The 22,038-nt window shown below is 32.8% G+C and overlaps 1 protein-coding gene across 12 annotated transcripts in view; it reads right to left on the bottom strand.

The window, feature by feature from the left end:
* Positions 1-22,038, bottom strand: part of LOC136834961 (RNA-binding protein Raly-like) — a 732,807-nt gene that overhangs the window by 119,269 nt on the left and 591,500 nt on the right. For all 12 annotated transcript variants that reach the window (XM_067097862.1, XM_067097884.1, XM_067097962.1 and 9 more), the window contains one exon: positions 5,491-5,569. In XM_067097862.1, the coding sequence (XP_066953963.1) occupies positions 5,491-5,569 (79 nt within the window). The remainder of the gene's footprint in view (positions 1-5,490; positions 5,570-22,038) is intronic.

Here is a 22,038-nt window from a genome sequence, read left to right as displayed (position 1 = left end):
ATGGCGGAGGTGGGTTAATGCCAAGCTAAGTACAACTTCCCCGCTCACGACGGGTAAAAACAGTACAGCAGACTCGGCATTGAATTATACTTCTCTTGATAGCTCAGTGGTAACGTCGACTGGAGTTGCTGGATAAGTTCTGTGTTGAGGGTTCGTGACCCGGCAGTACCAATCCCTTTATCACTTATAAATTCCCGTTCGGTGATAATTCTCCATCGGAGACATTCCTGAGGTAGCGTGAATTTGATATGAAGCGACATTCGTACCTTCATGATTGTATATAAATCACGGTGTGATAAAAAATTTCATAATAAAGAGTTGCGTGTTCCTAATGTACCAATGAACTATCATGGCAGAGGTGGGTTAATGTCGAGGGTAAGTACAACTTCCCCACTTACGACGGGTAAAAACCCTACAGCAGACTTGGCATTGACTTATACCTCTCTTGATGGCTCAGTGGCAACGTCGACTGGAATTGCTGGATAAGTTCTGTGTCGAGGGTTCGTGACCCGGCAGTACCAATCCATTTATCACTTATAAATTCCCCTTCGGTGATAATTCTCTATCGGAGATATTCCCGAGGTAGCGTGAATTTGATATTAAGCGACATTTGTAGCTTCATGATTGTATATACATATATATGTATATATGTACTTATATATATATACATGTATATATGTAAATATATGTATATATATAATTTTGTAATTAAATATCTGGTTTAACAGATACACACACAAAAACACACATAAACTATATATATATATATATATATATATATATATATATATATATATATATATATATATATATATATATATATATATATATATATATATATATATATATATATATATATATATATATATATATATATATATATATATATATATATATATATATATATATATATACATATATATGTATAAATATATAATATATATACATATATATATATATATATATATAAATATCTGGTTTAACACATACACAAAAAAATCCTGCACACACATATATATAATATATATAAATACATACATACATTACATACATACATACATACATATGTGTGTGTATGTATGTATGTATGTATATATATATATATATATATATATATATATATATATATATATATATATATATATATATATATATATATATATATATATATTACACGCGTGTGTGTGTGTGTCTCCAGAGAGAAAAATGGAGACAATCCAGGCATAAAAACTCTATATGGAAATGCCAAACCCCCTAATTATACACTAAAACATTCATCTCTTACCTCACGTAAGTGCGTTCAAAGAATATACAAATGGGGACCTACCTGAACTGTGCACCTTTTGTGTAAGAGGAAAAAAATATAAAAACTGATTGATTAAATAAATATAAAAAAAACTGATTGATTAAATAATCATATGAACGGGATGCCTTAAGGGTGATTTGTAACTACACACCACAAAGACTAATAAATAATTTCCGAGACCGACGGCTGAGATTATAACCCGAAAAGTTCACGCAGGTGGGATTAGCCTGATGTATTCATCACAGCCATACTGCTTGCTCAGATACTCTGCAGTGGATTTTTCTTCCTGTCTACGGTAAACTGGTCAAGCAAACATCGACACTGTTCATTATTCATCATCCGAATCATTTCGTTTTGATTCTTACTAGTTTTTAGTAGGCTACAATAAATAAATCAGTAAATAAACTAGTACACAGATAAATACTTATATTACAAGTTATCACAGTGAAATTAAATATTCTTTGTGAAACTTTCTTTAAATCAACGCCAAGCTTTTTCATTTAACTAACGTTGCTTGATTCTTTGCTAAACTATTTACAAACTTTATATTCGAATCTTGAAACATGTCCCCTGACTGTGTCTGAAAATCAACCATGCTTGATGGTACACTATGCTCAATAATTTAATATGAAAATCATGCAATTTACGTACGCTAGATCAAAAACAGGGTGAAGAGCTCATCAGGAAAGTCAGATTATAGTGGATATTTAATATTTGAACATAAGGATAGCCATGAGAAAATAGTACTAAAAGTCAAAATACCATATGGAACCTAAGTTTTGTTACTGACTGTTCCAATTCACTCTATCTAACCCCCTCCCCTCTTTCTGGATGTAGGCCGAGAAAAAAAAGTTTCATATTATCTGGAAGAAATCTAAAAGTACTCGTTTTGGGGAGGAACTAAAAGAAAAATTTTCTCCTCGATTCGATTCTTCCTCAAGGACGAAAAACGTAAATAACACTTATCATTGGTAAACAAAGACACCTATTTTGCCTTCACCTGAGTAAACAAGTCCTTTATGTAATGAAACAAACATTTCACGTAAAATCTACATGAATTTCTTTTTTTCCATTTAAGAAAATAACTTCATCCCCTCAAATTTATTTTGTAAAAATCAAATAATTATTAAATGGCAAAAAAAGTAAATTTTAAAATATCTAAATAATTCTACTCAATTCAGTGGCCATTTAATACCAACATTAATTTCATTAACAACATGACCGCTTAACTGATCTCCTGATTACCTACTGCACCGTCATGTACTTAAGCGTCTCCCGTAACGACCAAGTGATATTGCGCAATACGACTACATGGCAAAAGTACCCTGAGAGTTACAAAAATTTACATAATTTGAAACACAGCTGAAACAGAAAGCAAAAGAATGGGCAGCTACTAAACAGTCCTGTCTAAGAAGATTATTAGTTAAATAATTATTTATTTTAAAAATATGTGGAATGAAAGATGAGTAACGAAAATAAACATATATAATACAGAATAATTTCAGAACTCCTGTTGCCCCTCTTTATGAAAGAGAAAAATCTGGGAAATAAAGTACACCGCGAAGGGAAAACGCAAGGGTCGTTCACTCAACGTCTAGGAGTCAGAGAGAGTCAAGTGACCGGGAACCCTCCAATCAAGGGAATAAAACAATAAATGCAAGGATGAAATATGTAAACTGTCGGGTCGAAACGATAAGAGGATTTAGTCTTTCGCGATCCTATTAGTTCCTTTATGCAATGGCCTGGCGCAGTGGGGCAATCTTTTTGCCAAGCAAAGCGAGACAGACTCAAAGATCCCAAAGATCTATCGGAGATTCCTTCGACAACAAGCTCCTTTAACATCTGGCGAATTAGACAATTCTTATGCGCTCTTCGATACTACCTTCTAATTGCAAGGATAACTGCGTATGAATAAATGGTAATAATGCAACACTGTCAGATTTCTATTGATATAAGCACAGTGTACCTTAAACTACAATAATCCTGAAAAGAGAGTTGCAAAGAAAACAGGAGGTTGAAGACAAATCCTCTTCAATCGTAAATGAAATCCCGGTATTTGATTTAAATTACTGGCAAGTCTCTCTCTCTCTCTCTCTCTCTCTCTCTCTCTCTCTCTCTCTCTCTCTCTCTCTCTCTCTCAGACCAAAAACAAACAGACAGACAGACAAACACACACACATATATATACTGTGTATATATATATATATATATAAAATTTATATATATATATATATATATATATATATATATATATATATATATATATATATATATGAAATGTGGTCTTGATCATATACATGTATGTATACACAGACACACAAGTGTGTATATATATATATATATATATATATATATATATATATATATATATATAGACAGATAGCTAAACATATAAATGGATGGACAAATGCAGTCAGGAGCACGGGTTCCCGAAGGATTTAGTCAAAGAAAGCATATCAGTTCAAGCAGTTTTCAGATCGAATACGAGCGAAGTGGTTTTCTTACTTTGTCTTTTGGAATTTAACATCAATTTACTTTTTGTATTTGGGGATGATGGTACAAAAAAAAAACAAAGGTTAAGGATATGTTAAAATATTTAGCCGAAATTTAACATTTTGCCCTAAGTTCTAAATAATTTCTAAAGAAAGGGAAGAATCTACCACTTCACACAAGCAAACCTGGCTTTGAAACCAAGACCTGAAATATGCAGGCTCTTATGTTATTTCATAACATTAACAATACATATAAAGAGATACGAATAAAAACATACCTACCATGTTTCAAGTTAAGGGGAACAATAACATTATTTTCAGTCGTAAACTACATTCTAAAGTCGGCACAGACATGATATGGATCCCTTAAATCCCTTTAAAAGGGTTTCAATAAGCACAAATGTGAAGATAGCTATGTATATACAAAGACCTAAGTGAATCTTAATGAACTTTCAGAGAAGCGTGGAGGCAAATAATGATATATTTTGGCATGCAGTTTATAACTTATATTGATATAATGGGGCTAAAGAACAATAATAGTTGTAAATCAAAAACCATAACAGTGATATTTAAAGATAATAAAACACTGACCATCTTTCAAAATAGAACCCAAAAAACACAAATACATTTTTTCGAATATTGTTAGTGTAGAATGAAACTTATATGTATACCTTATCTTAATCTTATCTAGAGTGATAAAGATGACTCGTCTTGTCTAAAGTTATATCAAATGACAGGCACAGGGTTTTCACGTTGCTCTTAAGTAGTTTAATTCTATCTAAAAGAGTCCCAGTTGAAATCAAAGTCGGCATCGTTGATTGGTCCTTTATGAAATCTTCGACATAATCAAGATCTTTAAATATCAAGTAATCTGAGACTGACATGAACCTAAACTATTCATGAACCAGTTAACGTTGAAAATTTACTTGTCTCGCTCAGGATGATGTATAGAGACCTGTGTTATGCTTGATATATGATTAACACTATCCTTACTTATATCATAACAGACAATGTTAAACACATTTTCAAAAACAGGAAAACAAACCCTTAAATTAAAACATTGTTTACCTAATGTTGGACGCTATTCCCATAAACTCAACCTAAAATTAGCCTAAAACAGATGTTGTTTTATTTGTCTTTTTGGAGATGTGGAAAAACCTCGCAATAACATAAAAGATTAGGTCTAAGTGAAGAGTTTCATTATGGAGTACGAAAATATGATGGTTTTAGAATTATGTGATGAACTGTATTCTGAAAAATAAGAAATGTAATGAATTACAAACAGTGAGGAACATATTAGTAAAAGAAATTATTAGTAGAGGCAATGCATATTAAAAAAAAAAATAGAAAAAAAGATACATCTTTGAGACATATAACAAACAAAATCCTGAACAAAAAGAGAAGAGGAAGAACAGGAGAACAAGGACAAAGAAAGATGCACAAACAAAGGATTTGTTCCTTCGGGAAATAAAATTTGAAAAGCATCTTGCAAAAGATTATAACAATAAAAAAAGTCATTATGAAAATCTATAAATATTCATATGAGGATAAAAGGTATGTATATATATAAAAGTAATAATTGAGCGTGTAAAATTCACTTTTGGAAGCTCAGAGGCAAAATGAAGTGAAGGGATTCTCTCTAATTATTCAAAAATGAAAAGAAAAATCAAAAGCCACAAAATAGAAACTCACCAATCGGCCCCACTCTTTGCAACATTAGGCCTCTTCCGGCCTATCTGGTGAGGTTTGGGTTCCGCCACCAAGTTGACATCTGCAACAAACGCCAACACGGCATGTCAACAAACACACTAGAAAAAACACGACAACAAACAAAAACAACTATATGCTCCGCGGCTGCGCCGGGGGCACATCAAAACTGGACCAGGATGAAACGAGTATTCTCAGTCTCTTTTCTTTTGGAAATCAGGTTTGAAAATGGTCTCTAGTTATATTTGAAATACAGTAGGTGAAAACTTCTAGTTCATTTTTAAATAGAGTAAAGGTGAAAATATCTAGTATGATTTAAATACTGTAAGGTGAAAATTTCTAGTAGATTTTAAATATAGCAGGTATAAAATCTCTAATACATTTAATTAAATATGGATGATAGAAAATATCTATACTTGTTTTAGATATATAAGGTAGAAAATATCTAGATATTTTATATCTAAGCAATCAAAGATTATAAGACATATTTGAAAAAAATGTGGTTTATCATTGTTACTAGAAAAAAATTCCGGTCTGCTACTAGTCGGGTTAGTCACTAATTAATACAATACATATCATGCAGTGTTACGGAGCTAAGAAAAATACATTAGGTTGGGAGTGACGGTGGATGCAGCTGTAGTTTTCTTGAGCTGAAATACAATGTTGTATAAGGATGATGATGACGATGACGAGGATGATGGTGAAGATGAGATGTGAATGTCGTTTTATGTACTGTTTTCGAAGAAGTAAGTAAATTCCATACCAAAGAAATAGAACAAATGATAGATGCATACATACTTATTAGGTCTGTAGACAGATAGACTGAAAAAGAGAGCGAATGTCTCCTCAAGTTCGATATTCGTAGACTTAATTTAACTTCATTCAGCAAGAAACACAGAAGAGAGAGAGAGAGAGAGAGAGAGAGAGAGAGAGAGAGAGAGAGAGAGAGAGAGAGAGAGAGAGGGGTTGGGGGGATTGTCCAAAATGCAAGCATCATATCGCTGATGGAAGGTATTTGATCAATATCCCACGACCTCTAACTATGTGTATACATTAAACTAATGTTTACAACATTGTTGGAAAGTTTATCGGGGCCACGCTTCGGCCGCTATAGCTTCCATGGACATTTGGCTTGGGGCTGCGCTCAACCATTTTCCCCTCCGTTCGAGTCGAACATTTTTATAACAATTTCCATATCCATGCAATAAAAATTCTTTTCTTGGCTCGTTTTAACCAACTTTTTTTTTTCATTATTGCAAGAGTGATGGGAGCTACGAAATAAAAGCGTGCATTTCATATTTTTTGGTTGTCAACAAAGATTGTAATTATTTTCCAATAATGTTTTCTCTTGTCATGAATTGATAATTGCGACTGAAAAAAATAATGGTTGACTTTTCAATTTTTGTTCAAGTTCATTTTTAATTATTCATGGCCTTACTCCTGCCATTCATCGAAGACAAGATCTTGAAAAAAAGGAGAGTTGTAATACAAAATTCTCCCGACTGCAGATATTGTAAAGGCAACTTTATTCCTTAAACAAAGTTCTGAATTAATTACAATCATCCGTAGACTCTATGATATGACAAATCATCTAAGTGAGAAAGGAATGACGTTGTGCAAGAAAAAAAAATAGTCTTGAAACGTTACAGAAACAAAAGTCATTTAAAAAATTAAGTTTACCATTACAAAAAATAACAGGCGAAGCACGTTTCCTATAAGATGCACTCTCGTTAGAATACTAACGAAAATCCCTTGCGTATTATCCTAAGTAGCGGAAATCTATGAAAAACAATGAAAAAATTCTATGATTTTTTCATTTGTAATGTACCTGTCATCATGATATATCAATGAAATTGCTTACATTATATATATATATATATATATATATATATATATATATATATATATATATATATATATATATATATATATATGTATGTGTGTGTGTGCGAGTAATTACAACAAGACATGTCTATTATCAACTGGTAAACAAGTGATGATAAATACTCCATAATCTGATATCTGCAGTAGCGCTATATTCTTGTTATGCTATAAAAGATTTTGACGAATAGACGAAAGGAAAAGCAAAGAAAAGATGAACCAGTTTCCAAATATAAGAAGCTAACTGAAAAATAATAAAAATAAAATCTTTGTCCTGCTGTATTCATCATGACTCAATTCTAAACTCATTTAAGATTGCAAATATATTTGGCTCTGATATTATCGTGTGGATTGAGCTGCATAACTACAACCTTTGGTAGTCAAAATACTGAAAAGACACAAGTTGTTTGAATCTGTTGTGTATTATGTTATTGAAAATCTCTTTCATATTTTCTAAGAATCTCTGCAGTTTTTCTTGATTTATCCCTAACAGAAAACAGTATTAATCTTGCATCCGGCCACAATAATACAAAATCTTCCTAAAAAACGTAATATTCCAGTGTACAATGCGCTCATGCAACCCTCTAAAATAAGAACAAATGTTCATAGATATGTTTTAAAGCTACGCATTACATGGACGTTTAGTAATATTGCTGAAAAGCGCATAAAGTATTCCTAAGCTCATAGAAGTGCCCATATTCCGGTATGCTGAAACAAAACACAGTCCTTCAAAAATGGATAATTGTGCAGAGAAAAGTATAATTTCAACTACATTACTGTCAATAATAATAATAATAATAATAATAATAATAATAATAATAATAATAATAATAATATCTGTTTCGGGAAAAGATGGAAATAACACTGAAAATTGTCAGAACTCTTTTTTACTAAAAGATTCGTTGCGGGGCTTGCAACCAAAAATGATCAAGAGCCAACCATAGGATTTTGACGTTTATGTCACCCCAAACGAAAAAATAACTAGAGATGAATCAGAAATTATTTTTAAAAGTATGGTAATTTGACAATACTGAATACAGTTCTTGAAACACTCATAAAGAAAACTAAAAGATATGTTCGCCATCATTCAAAGGTTCGATTATGAATTAACATGAAACAGTCACAACATTAAGTCAGTATAAATCTAAACGAAATAAAAATCAATCAGTTCTTAGTTCCTTCGTCGTCAGCGATTCAACATTCCTAATAATAAGAGGAACGCTCAGATTCCATATTGTTCTTCAGGTTTATAAAATTATTAATGTTTTTACTGTTTTATTTTTGTATCCTTATAATGATGCAATACATATACCTTTGTAGCGTCAACGACAATCCTCCGTATTAACGTTTTGTTTCGGAATGTTTTATAATTTAAGGCAGAGAAGAACAAAATTAAGAAAAAAAAATAATGTTCTCAGGAAAAGCAAAGAACGCACAGAAATTAACGCACGTTAGCGAGCGGACAGGGTCACACAGACATACAAAATCATGCTCTCTCTCTCTCTCTCTCTCTCTCTCTCTCTCTCTCTCTCTCTCTCTCTCTCTCTCTCACACACACACACATATGTATGTATAAGCATTAGGCTACAAACGTCCTTTAATATCCAATTCGCTCTACCTCGGAAATAATATATTTTCATATATGTTACCGAAGGGGAATTTTTTTAGTTGATAATAAGTTCGTCGTCCCGTGGGCACGGCCGTGTGGGTAAAGGTGTCACTGTAGTCCTGAGTTCTTGTCTTTCGTTGGTTCGAGCCCACGGGGCGACGAACTTATTATCAACTAAAAAAATTCCCCTTCGGTAACATATATGAAAATATATTATTTCCGAGGTAGAGCGAATTGGATATTAATCACAGGACGTTAAAAATTCATTCATATGTATGTATGTATGTGAATGTGTGACGTGATAAAAATTCATTCATATATATATATGATATATATATATATATATATATATATATATATATATATATATATATATATATATATATATATATATATATATATATATATATATATATATATATATATATATATATATATATATATATATATATATATATATATATATATATATATTCATTCAAGCCCGGTTTGCAAATAAAGAAGAGTGATATTTTGCATGTGTAACAGAAAAAGAAATATAACTAGTTCTCATGAACTTTTTCCGGAAATACCACGGAACAGAAGAATTAATTTTTTTCCACCCCATAAGAAATGGCTACGTTATTCATATCCAATATCGCATTGTCATATTAGCCTTATTTAATCGTCGTTGAATAATTTATAAAAAAAAAAAAAAAAATCTTTCAGTTTTCTGTAAGACATTTAAATTCATTATTTCAGTCATCAATTGATGATTTTTCACACAAAAAGAATGTTTGAAAGCGAGAATAATTTTTGCACTGCCTGCGAGTCTAAATTAGATATACTTTGGAAAATAAAAACTTCGGTACTTATTCAAGTGATTTACTACACATATTTTATCAGAAAAAGTAATTACGTCTCTTGACCGATACTGGCTACTAGATCAGTGATGCCGAATTCCGCAGTTCTCAGTTAGGACCTCTTTAGTAGGTAATATAGGAAAAAAAAAAGGCCAAACTACTGTGCCCGACGTGAATATCCCCTCCAAACAAAAGATATTTTAGCACGTCAGGAACAAGTAATAAAAAATAAAAAAATAAAATGATAACAGAAGCACGAAAGAATGTTGGTTCCAAGGAGATACTATTGGAATAGGGACATAAATGTGAGTGGGAGAACCGTTTGCTTCGTTTTTATTTCCGTGCAATCAGCGGTGAAAAACGACGTCTTAAACAAAAGAATAAGTAGTTCCTCTCAACCATACGATAAATACCATTCTGTTGGGCTTACAACATTAAGCATCTAAACCAGCTCAGAGGCAATAAAACGTGTATGGTTTATAAAAAGACAATCTTGTTTAAATAACGGTGAAGAACAGCCAATACCAAACAGAAAAGTCATAGGCCAAATGGCAATATATTTCGGTAAAATAGTGGTAAAATCCACTTCTGCCACAACCTTGCAAAGCAAAAAACGAAAATACACAAATAATGAAAAACTAATAATATTATTTCTTTACATTTCTCGTGTTAAATTGAATTGATAACAAAATGTCCATTCAGCCTGTGTAATGATCATTAAACGTTACATGGAACACGTTTTTATAAATCCTTATTTATAATAGTTGGAGTAACTTTGCTTCATCAGCAAGAAATCTGTTACAACTGTATTTTACAGACACACAAATTAATGAACATCCAATCATAGCTGTTAGAGTTTTAGACTTTCTAAAAGATCTCTCAATTTCATTACCCATTTACCACGGATTCTGAAGATTTACCTGGCAAGAGTTGGATAAATACTGACTTTAATTGCTGTTATAATTTTCATCACTGATATATTACATTTTAGGTTCTTTCTATGTTCCCATGTGCATGTTAAATGTATCAGATTGAATTTTGAATTTTTTGAGTTTTCTTACACTTTGAAATAAATTTTCTAGCTTTCTAACACAAAAATATTAAATCTCTTAACTTTATATGAAAAGAATCTATCCCCTATGTTATCCATACTGACTTTACATACGTTATTAAGACTGGCCAACGACTCACAAACGAACTCGAATACTTTTTAAGAATGCACCTGTTTCTCCAAAACATTCAAGTTTAGTAATGGAGATGTCAATTCCTTTATTCAGTAAACACAAGACATAAATCACTCCCAGCATCAAATAATAACTACTCAAGATACTCTGTGATGTCACAGCCTTGCTAAACTACGCTTCTCATAGGTTACTCACGTAATTTTTCTCAGGTAATGCTAAGAGACAAAAACTCGTAGGTCTTCAGCACGATGATTAATTTACTTGTGGTTTACTCATTTCTGCACTGCCATTATCATGTTGAAAGTCAATTCAGTCTGGATAATCTTGTTCCTTTACATTCTTATTCATGAAGCCTTCCTTTTGGTACTAGCCTGTCCTTAATTTTAACTGATATCTAATTCAGTCTTCGATTTTTTTGGTTCATATTATCAGCACGCTCAGTAACATTCAACAATCTGATATTTATGCCTTACATTTACTCTACTTACACCGACACATCAGCACGAGTTCTACATTTATTTTAAAATTCAAAATTGATTTCGTTCGTATTTAGCCTATTCCCTTGATTTACATTATCGCCTCCATTTCGTCATCTCTAAAAAACCATTTGCTATATTTTCGACCAGAGGTCGTAAAATCCAACAATCAATTATTATTCATTTTACTGAGAAATTTACTAACACGTATTTCAATCAGCGCTGGTCTTTTTTTCTCCATGAAATAATAAAACTTGACAATTATATAAATCCTTTTGTCAGATACCAAATCCCACCAATTAATTTATCAATTTTCGCAATTAGTCTTTCCGGAGAACCTTTAGCTTTCATGTGACAAATGAGCTGACTACTTGTTGATCAGATTTTTTCCGGTTGTGATATTCATTTCTAAAACATTTTCCTCAACTGTTAAGCCGGTTTCCAAAATACAAATTCAAAAGCAACGTAAAAAAAAAAAAATGATAGAAGTGAACTTGCTTAGTTATAGCCACTGCAACCCGTCTATCCCTCATTAAAAGGATGATACAAGCTTGCATATGGACAGTTTACAACAAGAGTATATTCTATCGTTGGTGTGGTGTCTACCTTCGGTAAAACAAACAGATATATGGGACTGGTTACTGTTCCATCTATTACTGTTCCGCCCAACACCCCGTCAATGTGCTTCGACATAACGAGGAAAGTTTTTGTAATATATCATAAACTTTCATCAACAACAACTAGGCACTCAAGAGAGTTTCACAGCAATTCGTTTAATCTAAATTCTTTAAAGTATCATTGTTCTATTATTTTTTTTCCTTCATTCCGTTAATGTTATTATGTTATTGTTTTACACTGAATTCATCATACGTAACATAAACATAAACCTTTTCGCATGGAAAAGCCATTATTGAATATGATTAATTGTCGCTGTTAAGCCTTCTTTGACCTGAAATTTACCGGTTCAGAGAGAGAGAGAGAGAGAGAGAGAGAGAGAGAGAGAGAGAGAGCTAGTTACTTCATGTGTATTTTTGCTGTAGAATATTTACGCTTACTATTCTGTATTTAAAATGTTTCGCACCGAACAAAAAACTGAGGTGACAAGGAGGTCTTGAGATCTGTTGGATATTTTTTTAATAAAACCGCAACCCCAAACTAGAGGTGGATCAATGGAGAGAAGATGAATGCGAACATTCTGATATTTATATCGCACTTCTTCATCTTATATTTTTTCTTCGATGTATCAAGATTATGGTGCAAGATTTCTAAGAAACATCATGACCTCTTAAAAAACCTCTCCTTTATTTTGTTAAAAACGCGGGAAGTATAAGGAGATTAAGAGTTTATAACGACGTGAACTGATAAGCTGTGCCGAAAAAAAAGACTTTTTCTACATACAAATACAACGCAAATCCCCAAAGGACACTGGAAACGAATATGTCTGTGTCCACTTTTGAAACATAATTCATAACGTATGTGAGATCCGAATGATTTTTAGTGTGCGTAACACAGCAACAGCACTCAAGAGCTAAGAATAATTTCGAAATCTTACACCGTCTGGAGTTGGTATGGCTCAAGTTACTTCGGATGTCAACATCTTTATGAATTTCCAAAGACATATTGGAAGGTACATAAAACTGCAGAGTAGTATTGATTAATCATAGAAAATCATTTTTAATCAATACTACGAATATTTTTCTGCCTCTAAAATAACACCTTTCATAATCTTCGTTGCTATTAAATCAGGTCAAATGATTTGTTCCGAAATGCAAATTTCAATGAATTTTATTCAAATTTTGAAGATCGTGTAAAATGTCAATTATGATGTAAGATTTATTAAAATTAACGATATTACGCGTTCTTCATGTAAAGCATAAGGACTGTCCTTACATGACACACAACGGAATATACATTCTTCTTAAAACAAATAGTATAAAAACACTTCCTTTTCCTATCCGCTGGGTGAAAAGAAATAAATAAAGGGCACAGATCTGGAGAGTAAAGCCTGGAAACTTTCTGTTTGCCTTCATATGATGAAAAAACAAACCCTCATAGTCTGGTGTGATAAACCTAGAGGCTTCTTCTCCGTCTACGTATACGTACCAAAAGAAAAACTCTCTGTGTCAGTAAAAAAAACAATAAGTTTCCTCCCTGTCCATGTCTGTCCAGCTAGCATGCGCAAGCTCTGGTCCCCAGCCATAAGCGAGTGTGTTTCTTTTAACCAAGGGGGAGGGTCAATATATTTCCATAAGGGTAGGCATCATCATCATTTGGTGGGGACGTAAAATTAATTTATCGGCCTCACGGAAACCTCTCGTCCAACCCCCAAACCCCTGACCTCTTACCCCAGCCCCACCAGAAATTTCATACTGGGGGAAAATGTGTGCATGAGGCTGGATTAATTTAAGGCTGAGTAGGAAGAACAATGCATTTTTTGTTTGTTTACTTTTAACCGAAAAATGAATTTACCCTTAGGGTGTTTTACATGATATTTAGATTTACGTGAGGCGTCAGCAAAATACAGTACATATAAAACCTGCAACGAATAGCAAACTGCAAGACAGTCTGAACACGCAAATAATTTCCCTTACTATGAAAAACTCTACAATAATATTCATTTCAATAATTACGCTTCGAGCCTAACATTCCTAAATAAAGGATTACATAAACAATCATAGTAAGTCCTCAAACATCGTTATCAGAAAACTCATTTATATATACCCGCATGAATACTGCGAACTGTACTTACGAGTATAAGCATATCACAATGACTGAATGACGAAGGAGCATAAAGAAAAAGAAACCCGCGCAGAATGTAGTGCAGGGTTAAACTAACAACATGACCGCTTTTTCTCGCCCCAAATAAGTTTAAAACTATGATGACACAAGTTCTTTCAGTAACGCCAGCCTTATCTAGTTTACAGGACGTTGCCAGCAAAATCTGCCACCTCTTTATTATCTAAAACACATCTGCGGCGAATTTACGATGATCTCGGTATTTTTCATATCTGCTGAAGAATACTTTAAAAACACTCCATTTTACAGGAGAATGTTCAGCAATTCTTCGTCATTTTTTAAACATATACTGAGGTTGGTACTTCCCTTACATTGCAGTATTTAAAATTACTGAAAGTTAAAGATTGCGTGACGCATTCAAAGATGAATAAAGAGAAATGAAAAAATAAAAAGACCCCTACAAAACCTAAACTAAAATCTCCATCATAAATGAAGTGAATTATGTAGGATAGTCTCATTTTCACAGATTATACATGAGCATAAATTTTTACACTGAAATATCATTTTCTAGTATGTACCTCGATAAGAAATAATGCAATCTCACTCAACATCACTACCTCACCACAAAAGACACTATAATTCAAGAAAATAAATAATACATACGCTATATACATATATATGTACTGTATATATACATATATATATTGTACATAGATTATATATGTATATATGTACATATATATATATATATATATATATATATAAATATATATATATATATATATATATATATATATATATATATATATATACTTACATTAAAATATAACTAGGCTAGTATTCTTAAAACACAGATGATTAGCTATTTACACAATCCCGAAACAATGGAATCAGGAACAATAAAAAAATTTAAAATGACAATTTTCCCATAAAATTAATTTTCAACCATCGTTTTTACTGCATATCTAACAATTAACAATTAGTTTTGAGCTCAGATTATTTCATCTTTCACTTCCTATATTACATTGTTGTGGAAAAGCCCTGATCGAAATATGTCAAAACTCACACATTCTAAACCTAACTAAAGTAAAAAAAAAAAAAAAAAAAAAAAAATACTTAACCCAGGCAACTAAACAACACTACGAAATTATTTCATCACTAACGAGCTCATTGCCACAGATCTTTGCATTTTCCTTATTACTTGTTCAATAAGGGTTACTTTTCAAATCTTTAATACTAAAGAAGATTGTTTTTGTAATTATAAATACAATGTAACTAGGTAAATACTAGCAAATGATTCAGTTTTTTTGTCTCCACTTTCAGTATTCAAATTTTACAGTTAGTAAACCCTTCAGTATACAAATAGCGAATTCGTATCCTTTAATTTCATGAAAGTCTTGTAGTTTCAAAATATATTTTTTTATTTAATCATCGACCTAGCGACATAAATTTACCAGATGCGCACAGAAATGTATTCGATCAGAAATTTCTAAGGCTTTTGATAATCTTAGTAGCGATTTAGTTTAGCATATATGATCAATTAAAAGGCATCTTTTTCAAATTATCTCAGCTATGTGGAAAAATAATGTTACCAGCAATATTAGAAAAAAAAATGCATGGTACTAAAATCAGAATCCATTACATAAATCTCATAATACTGCCGAGTCATCTTTCAACTTTTCTGACGTAACTCACCCTAATCCTGAATATACGAACACGGGAAAAACATTTTGTAGACACGCAAAAACCATCTTGAAGCGATTTGACTCGTTATTCATAAGTAAAGTTCTTCTGTAAATATTGCGAATATATCTACATCTACACATAAAAAATATGAGCTTTAAATTGTAAGTAGTTCCTCTCTCATAGGATATATATGGCAGGTTCTTAAAAACAACAGAAACTGTTCTCTTTTCTTCATCACATATCAGTGCGTTGTAAGACTTATGGGTCGCAAATACATAAATCTTTAGCTTCTGCCAGAAAAACCTGGTTCTACGAATGAAAAGAAAAAAAAACTTTCTTTTAAACAAGAATTATGATCATTGCGTGTAACCGTTGGCATGCATGCTAAGGTAGCAGACCTCTAAGCTGATCCGCATTCAGTGATTCATATAAAAAGCAATCAAGAATTAATCCTACAAAAGCGATTATTTTACAGTTCATGTTATTTTGCAGACATATTCTGCTCGTCCAACACCCAAACGAGTGATGAATTTACTGGTCTTTGTTAGCGCCAGTTATTTTTTAATATATTGCCTGAAACACAATGCCCCACTGTTTCTCTCTCCCTCTATCTCTTATATATATATATGTATATATATGTATATATATATATATATATATATATATATATATATATATATATATATATATATATATATATATATATGTGTGTACATACAGAGAGAGAGAGAGAGAGAGAGAGAGAGAGAGAGAGAGAGAGAGAGAGAGAGAGAGAGAGAGAGAGAGAGAGAGATGCCAATGTATTCCGATGTTGTGAGCATTTTCTGACATATTTATGTAATTTCGAAAAAATATTCCAGGCGTACATGGTTGACTCTTGGATCCTTCATCATTTTAGATACTGTACAAGATAAACTTTTCGCAAAGATTATTTTTAATTTCTAATTGACTACAGAATCTACCCTTAAACTCACTTCACAATCAGACCTTAAAAATCACGTATGAACGTCCTATGTAATGTTTTCCTGTCCCTACTAATTTTCATCTGAAAATACTTAGTATTAGATTAAGGTGGATACTGGTTGCTTATTAATTACATACACTAATTTCATTAATGAATACCACATAAAATCTTACACAGAAAGATGCAAGTTGCTCTTCACTTTAATTGAGAGAGAGAGAGAGAGAGAGAGAGAGAGAGAGAGAGAGAGAGAGAGAGAGAGAGAGAGAGAGAGAGAGAGAGAGCACAAATACACATAAAAATAAGAAATGGCAAAAAAAGATACTGTATGTGGACACAGACCACCGAAAAACGAATCAAAGTAAAAAATATTTCAATCTAATTAAAAAGGCAATAGGCAAAGAAATGTTGGTCGTTTGGAACATGTCGCCACCCAGTCTCCTTTTCAGAGCTATTAGAGATTTTTCAAGCCTAAGGGACGCTGGCCTTTTTGGTCTTTCCCAGACGTCACTTCAAAGTACCAGTCAGAGTCTTGTATGCCGGCGAGAAAATTTAATTTGGTTGGCGGGTCTTTTTATAAAACCTACTTTTTATTTGTCAACGTCATATATACATACATACACATGTATATATATATATATATATATATATATATATATATATATATATATATATATATATATATATATATATAACTATATATATATATAAATATCTATACACACACTAACTATACATATATATACAATATATATATATACATATATATATATATATATATATATATATATATATATATATATATATATATGTATGTATGTATATAAATACAGTAAAGTTTGTCTATATCGAACCCCTAGGATCGTCGCGTTGTCAGCATTTCGTTATAAGCGTCGTTCGTTATAAAAGAACACTCTTGGAAAGTGTGAATTATCTTCCTTGTTTGAACACAGGGTGGAATACAGGTGATACACTATTGCAACCGCATCATTATCAAATTTGTTTTAAAATTTAGTAACAGACAACGTATGCCTAAAAATTTTGCTTTTACTACAATGTTTGCAATATTAAAAATTCATGTTTATAGTTATGACCTTTTTTGGAATTCTTGAAAATTAAAACACAAATTTACACGTATTATGGAATTCAAATCATGGGATTCTTCCGTATATTAATTCCCGTAAATCACATGGAAATATATAATTTCTTTATAACATACCATTTTCAACAATAAAACTGTCACTGGGATATACCAAATGCTTCATTATAAGCCTGATTTCGCTACAAAGAATTCGTTTAGTCCCTTGAAATTTCTGTTTATTTATTCAATTTGTGACTTGATTTTATATTTCTGCCCGTTGTAAATAAATAAAAATAAATAAATAAATAATATATATATATATATATATATATATATATATATATATATATATATATATATATATATATATATATATATATATATATATATATACATACAATATGTAATATATATTATCACGAGGGAGACCTCCTCTAAGACATCACCTCGCCCTCTAAGCTTGCAATAATGTACCATATAAACTACACTTACTTTTATTCCAATTGAAATAAGTACAGTAACGTTAATAACACCGCTGATTAACAAAGGCAGGTTGTGGGAAAGTATTGCCCCTTCCTGAAAATCTCTCGTTCCTCACCCCTTAGTAATCTTTTAATCCTCTTCCTTGAACTAGTGACTGCTCCAGACCTTTTTTTCTGGTACCGCCTTTTGGAGACCAAATCCCCATTGGAGGCGCACACGAGCTGGCGAAGAAGATTAACCCAAACAGAGAAAGCACCCAGGCCATAGCAACTAATCACCACCTGGCCAGTGCCTACCACATGGTCCGAAGGCATAGAAAACGGATTGCCAGGCGAGTACACACCACCATCTGGAAGGGAGAGAATCATAATCTGCTGAGGTCTTAAAAGGCAGCGCATGGGCAGCACTCCTCAGAAACACCCGGCTGGAGAATCCACACTCTTGCCCCTTGTCCTCCGCTCCCTCAGAACCTTGACTCTTCCCAGGCTGCTTTGAGCCTTAGTCTTTTTACAGTGCAAGTACTGTAAATTTTTGCCCTCCATGTTGGCGCTGAAAGGTAAAGGTAAAGCACCAGAAGCAAGGTTTTGAACCATTCACAAATCTGTTATTCTTCTACTCAACTTATTTTCTTTTTTGAAGTACGATTTCCCCCAAAGACCTGACTTGTTTAGTGCAGTGAGTAAATGTCCAAAATTCACACATGTTTACCAGTGCCTAGAATCGAGTTGCCTTGGCACCTTCTGTGCACCCCCCTCGATTCTATATAATTATGCTATCTAGTTTTTGTAAGTAACTGAATTTGTTCTCGATTGCAGACGGAGTTGCTAGCTGTGGAGTCAACCGTTCATCTTGTGCTTGCGCCGTGGTCCTAACCACTGCCCCTCACCCAATGGTGTTCTTCGAAGTGGATATTCCCTAGCTCTGTTGTTTAATTTGCTGTAAATTTAGCTGTTCGACAGGACTCTGTTTCACCTTTCTTGTTTTCGAAATTCCCCATCCTTCTGATATAATTGTTATTTGTAAATATAAGTGATTTAAGTGGCCCTAAGTGTTTAGCTGCAACTCTCCCTGTTGAAGTAAGGCCTTCAGCTTACATTCCTTTATGTATGTTTTATCTGAATCAACACCTTTCGTCAGATTTGAAAGTTCCATGTTAAGTTCCACATCCCTCCCCAGGTAAAAACCTTATAATATATATTAATATATATATATATATATATATATATATATATATATATATATATATATATATATATATATATATTACATTTCAGATAAGATTGCTTTGCTATTTACAGAACTATGTTCATTGTTAAGAGCAGCTCTAAATTGCCTAAGATGAAAGACCCAGAAGTGAACTGAACGTTGTAACTAGCAACAGTAAAACAATCACTTTCCATGTTATACCAACGTTCCAGCATAAATCAACCAGATTACATGAGCAATTCTATTGCTCAACGATCGAAAGGTCAAAAGTCGTAAGTAAAAGTGACTTCATTAGTTCCATGATTTATGATTCCTAACTCGGCTTACTTTTCTTTTTTTTTCTTTTTAAATAACTGCTTCGCCTTGTCTGCTGTGCAGTGAAAGAATCATTCACTTATTTTTCACCTAAGACTCTATTTCTCCAGATGTTTGAGGGTGACTATATATTGTTCCACGATCTCTAAAATAACCCGAACCCTCATTTCGTCTGGATAACAGGCTGCGAGAAATTACCATAATTTTTATTATCATTATTTTGGAGGGGCAAGAGTTCACCAAGCGAATATCGTAACTAAGCCCTATCCAGGCAATCCCCGAGAGAAACCCATACAATTATCCCACCCGCAAAATTCCCCTATAGTCTCTCCCTCGAATTTTCCTTTGTTAGGTAAATGGGTGAGTGGAGGTATGGTGAGGGAGAGGGGCAGGGGTTGAAGTCGCTCCCTGAATTCCCTAAATGGCCCGTAATAATTCATATGCAGTGTCCGCGACAGTGATGGAGAGAACGCGCCCGAATAATACATTCAAGCCGCCGGAATCACATGTGAGAAATGGCGGGAATATTTTACATTGTGTTGAACAATAATGAAGCCATAAAACATTTCCTAGAGGGAGGAGTGAGAAAAGTAGGGAGGGGTGGGAAGAGGGAAGTGAATGTGAGAGAAAATGGGAAAGAAAGGATAAAGGGGGATTTCTTATATCAACTACCTGGCTCAGGTGTTTCTGTGGGAAGGATCCCATACTTAAATCTTTCCGGTTCCTTCTTCATCTTCTTTTTATTGCCGCTCTGAGGGTCTTTAATTGAAAGGGATGAAGTGCACCTATCCGGTTCTTACCAAACAAAAAGATTTGGTAAATACATAAAAAATTCAAAAGACGAAAGTTCTTTTATGAATTCATTCTAGTTAACAATGAATGTGAGATATAGTTGTAATGGTAGAGAGGTTATTTTATACATAAACTTTATTACTGGGTGACGTCTTCTTCCATAACGCTCTATTGTAAATACGGTGCTCGAAAAAAATATAGTACTAATCACGCACATTAAAACATCTACCTAAATGCCTCGTGTTCAGCCAATGATCAATAATATTGCAAAACAATATTGTCAAAAACTAAAGTTAAAAAGTTCCCCAAACTGGAGAGTGTGCCATCGCGATGTACATAACACTGCAGAGGGAAAAAACTGAATAACAAAACTGATAACGCTGGAAAAGTGGAATGTAAAGCCGATTTGACTCAATCCAAAAACGATGGCGTTAAACTGCTTCGGGTTAACACCGCAGCTTTCCAGTTGCAGCGAATGGTTAAGCACTCTTCAATATGGGCTAACGTGTTCCCGCCTCATTTATTTGCCTGTTTATATGCATTTATCGTTTACCCTTTTATTTATGGGTTAATTTAACGCGTTCGAACCTTGTTTATTTATGTAACTACATACATGTATCGCCTTTTTCATACTATTTAATTATTTGCTAAATTCGTGTTTGGTAAAATTGGAGCAAAATTCTTGATTGAAAAATCTGAAAAAGAAACATCGTTGACCATAAATTTTGAAATTCATTCGCGAAGCTTTAGAAATATGATGATTATTGTAATGAACTAGCGTAAATAAAATGTGATTTTGTTGCTGTAAATTTAGTATTACCATATTCTATAATCAAATGCAGTAGTAAACTAGAACACATAAATACGGAATTTACTACCTCCTAATCCCATGGAAATAAATTCCCGTAGATAAATTTCACTTTTAACCCTAAATGTATAAACTGCGTTTCATTAAATTGAAAAGTGGACATTTACGAGAAACGTAAAATTGTAATGCACGTTTAGCCCCTTTTTTTCGAATGAGTATGTCAGTCTTTGACAATTCAATTAGGCTGGATTTACGTAAGCATGGTAATGTCCAAATTCAATACAAGGGTATGAATTCGCTAAATACGTATTACACTAATTGGGAATATTCCAAAGGCACGAGAATTACCTGGGCAACAGTTCTATTATGGGGAAATGCAAAATAGGCCATGAAACTGCCGTACCCATTCGACGTATGGAGTAGTTATGATTATAACTAACGGTAATGCGATCTTCATCATCGTTTTTCACACG

The sequence above is a fragment of the Macrobrachium rosenbergii genome, chromosome 4 (genome assembly GCF_040412425.1).
Source record: "Macrobrachium rosenbergii isolate ZJJX-2024 chromosome 4, ASM4041242v1, whole genome shotgun sequence".
In the NCBI taxonomy this organism is placed as follows: domain Eukaryota; kingdom Metazoa; phylum Arthropoda; class Malacostraca; order Decapoda; family Palaemonidae; genus Macrobrachium; species Macrobrachium rosenbergii.
Note: the sequence above shows the minus strand (reverse complement) of the source record. Positions and strands in the feature narration are given on the sequence as shown.